This window comes from Rhineura floridana, chromosome 8, assembly GCF_030035675.1.
Source record: "Rhineura floridana isolate rRhiFlo1 chromosome 8, rRhiFlo1.hap2, whole genome shotgun sequence".
In the NCBI taxonomy this organism is placed as follows: Eukaryota; Metazoa; Chordata; class Lepidosauria; order Squamata; family Rhineuridae; genus Rhineura; species Rhineura floridana.
In genome coordinates, this window is record NC_084487.1 from 82,388,927 (window position 1) to 82,400,290 (window position 11,364).

At 40.8% G+C, this 11,364-nt stretch overlaps 2 protein-coding genes across 5 annotated transcripts in view; one reads left to right on the forward strand and one right to left on the reverse strand.

The window, feature by feature from the left end:
- The window catches only part of PPHLN1 (periphilin 1), a 58,560-nt gene extending 58,456 nt beyond the window's left edge, over positions 1–104 (reverse strand). For 2 of the 4 annotated variants that reach the window (XM_061639937.1, XM_061639935.1), the window contains exon 1: positions 2–103. The gene's annotated coding sequence lies outside the window, so the exon portion shown is untranslated. Of the gene's footprint in view, position 1 lies in introns of all 4 variants that reach the window. The other 2 variants (XM_061639939.1, XM_061639940.1) reach the window with 2 other exon arrangements.
- Positions 98–11,140, forward strand: ZCRB1 (zinc finger CCHC-type and RNA binding motif containing 1). Its single transcript, XM_061639942.1, has 8 exons — positions 98–523; positions 3,172–3,262; positions 3,435–3,463; positions 8,022–8,133; positions 8,226–8,333; positions 8,880–8,992; positions 9,089–9,164; positions 10,900–11,140. Exons 2-8 carry the CDS (start codon positions 3,179–3,181, stop codon positions 11,026–11,028), a joined length of 651 nt encoding a protein of 216 aa, XP_061495926.1. The 5' UTR covers positions 98–523; positions 3,172–3,178; the 3' UTR covers positions 11,029–11,140.
- The last annotated feature ends 224 nt before the right edge of the window (positions 11,141–11,364 follow it).

Below are 11,364 nucleotides of genomic sequence, written 5' to 3' on the forward strand. Positions count from 1 at the left end.
CCCGCCGCTAGTCAAAGCCAGTTGTCCCAAGCCACTTCCGGCGCGTCCGCTGACATTACCGGAAGTATATTGCACAGTTATTTCCTTCCACGCCCCCCCCCCGGCCCAATCCAAGAGGTCACAATACAGTAGACTCTTAACGAAAGCCGTCTCAACATTTCAAAGACTTCTCCCAGCAGAACTTGCGGGGCAAAGAAGAAATAGAAAGATGGAGTCCTATAGAGATGTGGAAGGGCCATGACTGTTTCGCATACGGTGGCATTCGAAGGGAACCAGGAAATGAGTGTTGGGTATAACTTTAAAAAATAATATAAAAAAAGTGTGTGCTGGTCCGTTATGTCCGCACTTCGCTTACCTTCTTCCTAATACTGTGTTTACTACGTCATCAAAAAGGCGTCAATCGTGAAGTAGAGGCGTCCTAGAGGGAAGCTGTTGCGTAGAAAACAAGAGTGAGAGGCAGCTTGAGAAGAAACGAGCGCGATGACTTGGCCTGGGCCTGACTGAGTGGCTTCTCTTGGCTACGGTTAGTAACGCCTCACTTTGTCTTTCAGTTCTCACTTTCTTTGGATTCAGCAAAGAGGTTTCTCCTAGCATCCTGCTTCTTGGAAATAAGCCTGTGCTATATGCGGCTTAAACCCAGATAACAGTTGTGTGCGGCGGAATTAATATATTGTATCCCCAGTGGGTGCAATGGACTCTTGGTATAATGTTTTGGTTTAGCGGAGACCAGTCATCCCATCTCTTAAAACGTTTCAGGTTTCGTTGATCTGTAATGCAGGGAATCCTGTAAAGCAGGCGATACAAATACTGCAGTCCTGTAGACGCTTCCTTGAGATTAATTTTTATTGAAATCAGTATGATTTATACTTGAGAAAGTATACACTAAGGCTGTAATTCCACTTATGACAGCATTATGAGGTATATCATCTAATGAAGCAGAGATGAATGAAGCCATCCATCACTCCAAGGGGTAGGATTCAAACATTTAACTGTCAACTTAAAGCTGAAGAATTTGTAACAAAATTAGGCCATTTATGTTACTGCCTACATTGCAAAACAGCACTATGGCTTTGAAGTTATACTTATCTATCCTTGATTTAACATTATCTGAACAAAGGAGAGACTTGGGAGTAGAGCGATTAGGTTGCATATAGATAGCAATAAACAAAGTGTGGAATTATCTGTATAAGAGAACCTTCCCTCACAGTTTTATAAAGGTGATATCAGAGCACATAACAGGTAAACATCACAGTTTGCACCACAAATAGTCACTTTGAGTATGCAGTTTGTTAATAGTGCCCATTCTCTGCCCTCACCTCCAAGTACTTTTGTTTCCTGAAAAAAGATGAAACAACTGGAGAAATGGGGAGGGGAATAGATCCTGCTCCCCAATCTGCCATCTAATTCCTGCAAGCTTATTTGTTGCTTTCCACATATTCTTGCAAGAAACACATGCCCTGGACTCCTTACACAGATTGACAAAGTGAAGACATGTGGCCGTTTCATCTTTTTCTCCTTCATTATGGCAGCATCTAGAATACCTAAGAATGTGAGAGGAGTGCAGCTGAATCTGATCAAATGGTCTAGTCCAGTATCCCATTTCCCATAGTGGCCAACCATATACATGTTGGAAACCTGTCAGAGAACATAAGGGGCCCTCTCCTGCTGTAGTTTTCTGGCAACTGAAACTTGGAGGCATGCTGCCTCTGATAACGGAGGTAGCACCTAGCCATTATGACTACTTCCATGAATTTGTCTAATCCTCTTTTAAAGGCAATGAAGTTGGTGACCATCAGCAATTTGAATTCTTGAAGTTAATTCCATATCTTAATTTTGTGCTGTGTGAAGAAGTACTTCCTTTTGTCTGGTCTGAATCTCCCACCTCTCAGCTTCATTGGATGACAAGGTTCTAGAATAAGGTTGGGGAACCTTTTTTACCTTGGTCAATCTTTTGAGAGCTGTATGGTAGCGGTGGACATGGTCACCCAAAGTTCATGCACACAATGCATACATGTAGGACATATACAGTCCCTCCTGGGTGGAGGGAGATTGTGGGCATTGCCTCCCTGTAATCCCCTCCGCACTCAATTGATTCAGAGCCCCTTTTTCAGCCAGTCATTAGGTATGCCAACCTGACCCACCAGTCCCCATCCCAAAGGGAGCTGAAGGCAGAGGTGAACAGAGCACAAAGTCCTCTGGTGACCACCAAGTAATCAGATGGCATTGATATCCAAGCACTCATAGGAAGTTGCCCAGTGTTGTCTACTGTGACTGGCAGCTTCTCTCGATGGTTTCAAACTGAGGTCTCTCTCCCTGACCTACCTGGAAATGCCAGGGATTGAACCTGGAACCTTCTGCATGCAAGGCAGATGAGCTACAGTCCTTTACTCCAGAAAATTCCTTACATCTCCAGTAAAGATTACTGAGAACACCAGAAGCTGCTGAGTACTCAACGTTTCCTATGAACAGGGCATTTAAAAAAATGTTTTTACATTGCCACTGCTACTCATAAAGGCAGGAATCACAGGAGCTGCAGGACATGCTGGGCAGTTGGTTTGTGGGTTTTTGTTTTTTGTTGCCATTGGTGGTGCTGCTGCTGCTGAGAAGAATGGTAGGAGAATGGTGAGGCATTTAGAAAAGCTTGGTGGGCTAGTGCTTCCACACCCCTATTCTAGTACTGTGAAACTTCCCTTTATCCACTCTTTCTGTGCTGTACAAACTTTTATAAGTCTTTATTATGTCCACTACTTGCCCACCTTTCTAAACTAAAAAGGCCCAGTCTTTCCTGATATGGTAGTAATAGCTCCTTGCTGCAAAGAGCATGGTAAAGTGATTTAGAAGCAGGATATTAAGTGTCTTCAGGCTCCTGATTGCAGTATCTTCTAGGACTGTAGTTGACTTGCCTTGGAGGGAAGGGGATTCCTACCTGGAGGTGTCTAGACAGGATGAATACCTTATTTTTTGTCTCCTCTCCTTCTGACTACCACTTTCTGGAGTGATGGTTGTTTTGTGGTATTGAGCATATAAATGTATCTGAAGAAAATCAAAGTCTTTGCTGCCCAGAATTTTGTACATGATTATAGTTCATACAGTTGTACATTAATTAGCTAAGTTGAAGCTACTTTTGGACAATAGTTAATTAATCTCTCTTTTTTCTTTTTTGGTCTCTAGAAAAAAAATGAGTGGAGGGTTAGCACCAAGCAAAAGTACAGTTTATGTGTCCAATTTGCCCTTTTCATTGACAAACAATGACTTATACAGGGTAAGCAAGCATGCTTTGATATTAAAATGAGTATTTAGTTTTTACTTACTTTATACAAAACCATGGGATATTACATGTTACTCTGTGTATCCTAGCTTACAAAAAAAACCCTTCTGCATTCTTGTTAGTGTCTTACCTAACAGCTAAAATCCTTTTTTCACATCTTTTCCAGATTTTTTCCAAATATGGCAAAGTGGTTAAGTAAGTATAGTTGTAATATATGTTGCATATTTTTAATTGTCATCTGTAACAGTTAACATGGGAAGCTGGTTCACATGTAACTTTAAATCAAATTAGTGGGAGTATGTGATGTGAGGGTCCCCAAAGAGGACACCATGGCCATTCCTCTCTGGTCCTCCTGCTGCTGTGAACTATGCCATTGTTTGGCTGAGTATGTCACCCAAACACAGGCTCATGGTTTATCTTGTTCCAGGCAAACCAAAACGTTTAAATCCAAGGACTAACCTTGGTTACAATCTGGGTTTGCCAAGAGTGAGAAAACCATGAGCCTGCATTTGGATGAAAGCCAGCCTTTCCCAACCTTTGGGTCCCCAGATGTTGCTGCACTACAATTTCCATCATTCCTGACCATTGACCATGCTGGCTGGGGCTGATGGGAGCTGTAATCCAGCAACATCTGGGGACCCAAAGGTTGGGGAGGACTGCACTAAGCTAAATAGTAGCTCAGCTCACAGCAGGATAGCAGTAGCAAGACTGGAAGAGGAGGAAAGCAGCTGCAATTTCCTCTTCTAGAGCCTGCGTGTTTGCAATATGCCATAGTTTGGTTTAGCATTACATCAAACCAGCCTATTGCCTTTGGGATACTCAGAATTCCACAGGGCTTGTTTTTTATAATTCACCACTGAGACAGGTCCTCATTTGTGTCTTGCTCTGTGTGGGGCTGCCAATAGAAACTTCTTGTAGCTGGTGCAGAATATGCTATCTCATCTCCTGATAGGGCAGATTATAGCTTATGCCTAGTGTGGCTTTCTCTTGCATTCTGAAAACAATCAAATGTGCTATTTCTAACCAACAGGGATTCTATAGTTAAGTTAGTCTGTTAATATTTAGTAGCCATATCATGGCACTAAGACCACGGGGCAAGCAAATGCATCATGTTTGTGTTCTTAGTATTTCATACTGGTTCTTCAGACTTTGTATTATAGCTTACTTGGATTTTTTTTTTCATAAAAATGAATTCTTATTTACTAGTAAGTGTCCTAAAGAGAATCAGTCTTTCTCATCTCTATTTGAATTAGAAACTTTACTGTTTCTTGGCAGCAAATCTTGCCCTAAAACATTTTGTTCTGTCAAAAGACCTAGGCAGTGACTCTTTAATATTCAAATCCTAAGACAGGCAGGAGGCATAGGTTGCTCTAGTTTAGACAGGTTGCCCTGGAGAAGGTGGAAGAAATGTTCATATGTTTGACTCATTTACATCAGCATGAGCTACAGCTCAGACCTCCACAGGTGTTCACATGCAATAACAGGTTGATGTTTGTTAGAGCTTTTCATGTCATTCTAGTTATTTGCTAAAAGAGTTCCCACACAGGCACATTTGTCCCCAAGGGGTTCTTTAGAATGAATAACTTTATTCTACTGTTGGACAGTATTTTAAGCATTTTCAATTCAGGAAGTACATTAATTTGCATCTTAGGTTTGAGAGTTGGATTTGGCTTTTAATAAGGAAGAGTGGTTGTTTGTAAAATACTTCTATTTCTTTAGAAATCAGTAATTCTGTACACAAGTGAGCAAGACAGATTCTTAGATCTAGTATCTTGGTCTCTGTCTTGGTAATAAATGCTTTACTTACAGAAAGTAAATATATACACTCTGTCTCCCCCCCCCGATATATATGTGTGTGTGTGTTATATATAAAATCACATTTATGTCACTCTTGTCTTTTCAAAGATTATAAATTCTTAAGCACCTTTTCCCCCCCATCTGCTCTTTATTTTGCCAAAATATGGCCGGAAAATATTAAATGACAGCTGGTTCAACATTGTGCCTAAGAGACTGAGCTATGAATCAGGAAGTCCCTGGTGCAAATCTCTCCTCTGCCATGAACTCACGAAGTGACCTTTATTAAACGATTGCCTCTCAGCCTCAATCCTACAATGTAGGGATTAATAATATTGACTTAGTCACTCTATAACAACAGATTTGCAGTGATTACCACTAGATTTTTAACTTTTTAAAAGTTTAATAAAACATATATACCACTTAATTGTAAATAAAACCTTTAAGTGGTAGATAATGCACCTGAAGCACAATGAACACTTTTAAAGGGCCAAGTAATGATGGATTCTTTTCAATTTGTTCGACCCGAGGACGTGGACAAGATTCTTGGGAGAGACGAGGGCCACCACATGTCTGCTTGGCCCTTGCCCTTCCTGGCTTATAAGAAGTGCCAGAGAGGGTCTGGCTGAGTGGGTACAGAGAGTGGTTAATGCCTCCTTATGTCAAGGCAGAGTGCCAGGTTGCCTAAAGGAGGCAGTGGTAAGACCTTTGTTAAAAAAGCCCTCCCTGGACCCCTCTATAATGGACAATTACCGGCCGGTGTCTAATATTCCATTCTTGGGGAAGGTAATAGAATGTGTGGTGGCCTCCCAGCTCCAGGGATTCTTGGATGAAACAGAGTATCTAGATCCATTTCAGTCTGGTTTCAGGCCTGGTTATAGGACGGAGACTGCTTTGGTCACCTTGGTGGATGACCTACGCAGAGAGCTGGACAGGAGGAGTGTGGCCCTGTTGGTTCTCTTGGACCTCTCAGTGGTTTTCGATACCATCAACCATGGTATTCTTCTGGGTCGCCTTGTGGGGATGGGACTCGGGGGCACTGTTCCACAGTGGCTCCATTCCTTCCTGGAGGGACAAACCCAGAAGGTGGTGCTGGAGGATTCCTGTTCGACCCCTTGGCCGCTCGCCTGCGGGGTCCCTCAGGGCTCAGTTTTGTCCCCTATGCTATTTAACATTTACATGAAACCGCTGGGAGAGGTTGTCTGGGGGTTTGGGATTCGGTGCTATCAATATGCTGATGACACCTAACTCTATTTCTCCTTTCCACCTACTTCCAAGGAAGCTGTCTCGGTTTTAAACCAGTGCCTGGCATCAGTGGTGGACTGGATGGGGGCGAACAAATTGAAGCTTAATCCAGATAAGACAGAGGTGCTCCTGGTCAGTTGTAAGGCGAATCAGGGAATAGGGATACAGCTGGTGCTGGATGGGGTTACACTCCCCCTGAAGACGCAAGTCCGCACTTTGAGTGTGCTCCTGGACTCTGCTTTAAACCTGGATTCCCAGGTTTCTGCGGTGGCCAGGAGCGCTTTTGCACAGTTGAGACTAGTGCGCCAACTGCGCCCGTTCCTTGAACCGTCGGACATGGCCACGGTGACACATGCCTTAGTTACATCCCGCTTAGATTACTGTAACGTGCTCTACGTGGGGCTGCCTCTGAAGACTGTTTGGAAACTTCAGCTGGTTCAACGTGCTGCAGCCAGGTTGTTAACTGGGGCTGGTTACAGGGACCATACAACTCCACTGTTGAAAAAGCACCACTGGTTGCCAGTCTGTTTCCGAACACAATTCAAAGTGCTGGTGATGACCTATAAAGCCCTATACGGCTTAGGTCCAGGCTATTTGTCAGACCGTATCTCCCTGTATGAACCTGCCCGGGCCCTGAGATCTTCAGGAGAGGCCCTTCTCTCCATACCCACTTCCTCTCAAGTTCGACTGGTGAGGACGTGGGATAGGGCCTTCTTGGTGGCAGCCCCTAGGCTGTGGAATTCTCTCCCTAGGGTTGTAAGAATGACCCCCTCCCTGCAGTCTTTCCGGCGTCAAGCAAAGACTTTCCTATTTCAACAAGCTTTTAGTACTGATGGATGCTAAAGTTAAGACTGCCGGGACCTGCACTGCTAATGCCAAATATCATTATTTTAAATTGGCTTTGATCCTCTTTTAGCTATCAGTTTGAATGGTTTTAATATGGGATATAGTTTAATTCTATTTTAATGTAGATGTTGTATGTTTTAATTATATGTGTTTTTATCTGGAAGCTGCCGCGAGTTCCAGTGTTGGAAGGATGGCGGGATATATATAAATAAATAAATAATAAATGTATAAAGTATTATGCAATGGTCTTGGATCTGTCAAGCAGCCAGACACACAAAGAGAGGAGGACAGCATCTAAACTTGATAAGCCAGCATTATTGGTTCTGAATGGGAATGTGGATTTTTGTGTTCATTTTTTTGAGAAAGATCAAATGTGTATTGTGAGCAGACAACAGTGCATAACACATCTGATTATATAGTTTTTGTCCTGACAGGGAAACTGAGCAATACCAGTTCTGTTCCAGACACATTTTAGACTGCAGTTACCCTGTTTTTTAGAAATGGAACCTGTGACCCTTCAAGTGGTAGTGGACTCCAACTCCCATTATCTGTGACCGTTGGCCATGCTTGTTGGGGCTGATGGGAGTTAGATGTCCAACAACGTTTGGAGAACCATAGATTTCCTATCTCTATTTTTAAGATTCAAGCAGAATGGTACTAGTAAAGGTGGTCCTTCACTTAACCTGGTTGGAAACCCAAGCCAGGGCTTTAATAGTATATGAACTGTTAGTGAGTTTTGCATTTTTAATAATAGTTATATAACAGGTAAAAACCCAAATAATTCTATAAAGTGCAAGTTTATCATGAATGATATGTAAACACAACATACTATTTTTTTATTCACATTGGTAACTTGGTTGTCTTTCAGAGTTACAATTATGAAAGACAAAGACACACGAAAGAGTAAAGGGGTTGCATTTATTTTGTTCTTGGATAAAGAATCAGCACAGAATTGTTCTCGGGCACTTAACAATAAACAAGTAAGTGACAATAGTATATTTTGCTATGAGGAAGCTTTTGATGTTTTTGGAAAATTAAGGTTGTATTTGGTTTTCTCTCCACTGTGATTTAGCTGTTTGGAAGAGTAATAAAAGCAAGTATTGCTATTGACAATGGAAGAGCTGCAGAATTCATCCGCAGGCGAAACTACTATGACAAATCAAAGTGCTATGAATGTGGAGTGAGTAAATTTACAAGGCCTCTAGCAAAAGTATCTATTTGTGGTCCTGTTCTTAATCTAGTCCAGCACAAAGTGCACTTCTGGGTAACCGGCTAATAAGTTGATAAATTGTCAGAATTATTTTTCAGCAGTGAATATAATTTGGAAGTCTGCTTGCTTATAGAAATATCCCTGATATATTGCAGGTAAAGTTAATTATTATAATTTTTATGCTGGTCCCTCTAGAAAATCAGTCACAAAGACTACAGTTTCTTTCTGCTTCATTTCTAATCTTATGCTAACGTTCACATGTACTCTTCAGTTCAGGCTTCTGTTTTGTAGTACCTACAAATGCCACATTGTTCCTTCCTCAGAGAAATTGTACCCAAGCACCCACTGTTCTAAAATATAAATTTGTGAGGAGAAAAACTTCTAACCTTTTTGTACTTCATGTATTAATAACTTATTAGTGTGATTGGCTTGATGCTTTATTTGCACGTTGATTCTCAAAGCTGTTGTGCTTTTTCATGAATTCTGTTCACAAATAAATATACTTTTTCTCTTAAGGAAACAGGACATTTAAGCTATGCATGCCCTAAAAACATGCTAGGTGAGCGTGAGCCACCCAAGAAGAAAGAAAAGAAGAAAAGAAAGAAAGAAATTGAGCCAGAAGAAGAAACGTAAGTGCAAAGATCTGTATGAAGCAGCTTTCCTGTCTCCATTTTTTCTTGTAAGTCCATAAGATACATGTGCTCCTCCCTTTCTTTCCTGCTTAGTGAGGAAGAACCAGAAAGTGAAGATGAGGGAGAAGACCCTGCCCTTGACAGCCTCAGTCAGGCTATAGCTTTCCAGGTACTATAAATACATATTTTGGTTCTTATTAAATGTTGACATTCTTGTTGTAAAAACAGATCTGGAGGGATCCAGGACTTGCAGTAAAGGATTGTTCTGCTTACTTGCATTCAGCATAATTGTTGGTGCTATTCTCTAATCCAAAGCCTTGCTCTGGGAAGTTCTGCACATGTAGCCAATGCACAATTGGAGATGTATTGCAATTCACATAATGGTGCTCTTCTAGTCCCTGTTGAAGTGTTTGGTTGCAAAAAGGAGGGAGGTCCAGAATCCAGAGAGAATGCAAAAAGGGAGAAACTAGTTCTCAGAAGTGTCTGCTATTCAGGTTTATTGCAGCTCAATTGTTTGGGAACTGAAGCTCCTTCTTCAGGAGCAATCTTGGACTTTCTGAAGCAGCTTGCAGAAATATTTGAAGCAGATTACCCAAATGTTTCCTCATGGTACCAGATAAACAGCAGTGCTTGTGTGAACTGCTTCACATAGTTGTGAAGGCTACTTCAGAAAATCTTAAGATTGCTCCTAAGTGAGCTTCAGTTTTGAAATACGTTGAGGTACAATAAAGCGTAATAGTTGGCACTCTTAAAAACTAGTTTCTCCTTTTTCTTTTCTCTTTCCCATCTGGGGTCACCAGTTTTTATTTTAAAACCTGACAGTTTGGTGTAATGTGGTCTTGTTTGGGGGTGGGGTGTGTGTTTGTTTTCTAAAAAAAGTTTTCCAGTTGTGTTCCTGGGGTGATCATTAATCTTACTGCAGTGTTAATTATAAACATTCAGAAGTGGGGAAGCCAACCTTACACTTCTATTAAACGTGTATGACTTGAAGTCACTGGCTTGGGTCCAAGGTTCCTGCTATGCAAGTGGGAGATGCTTCTACTCACATGATGGGGTGTGTGTCATTGATTCATTTTCTCCCCCCTTCCCATCTTCAGCCCCCTTCATCTGTTGAAAAGCAGCTCTAAATAGTCAGAGGACCATCTATAGTAGCTCTTCAGGGGTGGGGAGTAAGCAACATACAGACACACTGTCATCCTGCCTATATAAGCAGAAAGCTTTCTGCTTTCATAGTGTTATATTTGGATCTATGCTGTAACTTTCAGTGGACTGAAAGTAGTATTGTAATTGTGAATTTCCTAACCTTCCCAGGTCAAAAAATAATCACATAATAGTCATTGTAAAGGACAGGGTAAAGGAGGACAAGAGCATCTCATACTTGTAATTTTTTTGTGTTAGTTACTTACAGTACTTTTCAGCAATGATTCATTTTGCACTGAACATTATTGGCTTTTCATTGTCAAAGAAGTAATTTTTAGTGTGATTTTCTTTGTGTTTTCATCTTGGATTTTGGCCAGTTGAGAGTAGGTGCATCTTTTGTTTGTTATGGATTACTTAAAACGTTATGATTCTATAGTTATGGATCCCATAGTGAGCTGAGGAGAGAGAGTTACCATGACAGCTTTCCTTTTACTTTAGCTCAAAGGGTTAGAATGAAGGAAAAGAAGGAATTACAGTATCACTGAGTCATAGACGTTCTCTTCTTTCAACAGTTTGATTTTTTTTAATCCTTCCAAAAGGGAGATCTATGCAAGAGGATATGGCTCAATGTTGCAGGCAAGACATGCACAAATGGTGCAGATTCTAGCAACATTGCACCAAAAAAACAACTGGCCTGTCAATATTTACATGTTGCAAGACATGCATTACAGAATTTCATGTAACTGTCTTCAATTGTCACACAGCAAGCCAAAATTGAAGAAGAACAGCAAAAATCGATACAGACCGCAGGAGAGCCCTCAACATCTGATTCAAGACGACCACGGATCAAAAAAAGTGCATATTTTAGTGATGAGGAAGAATTTAGTGATTAATTCATGTATCATGTACATTTATAAAATTTAGACTTTTGTTCTCTAGAGGTTTGTGTTGCTGTGAAGACTTCTCTACTATTGTAAATAAAAGCAGTAATTAGAGAACACCAAATATTTATTGTATTGTAAGTGAGTCTTTATAAGTATATTATTCTAATGATTTTTGTAATTTTATTTTACAATCATGAACTAACTTGTTTCTGTTTTATCCTCAAGCTTATTATAATAAACATGGCTTTTATTTGTAGAATAGACATTTTCAAGCTCTTAAGGCATACCTAGAGATTTTTACTCTTGATGCCATAATGTAAAAATGTTGATCTGACTAAACCCAAG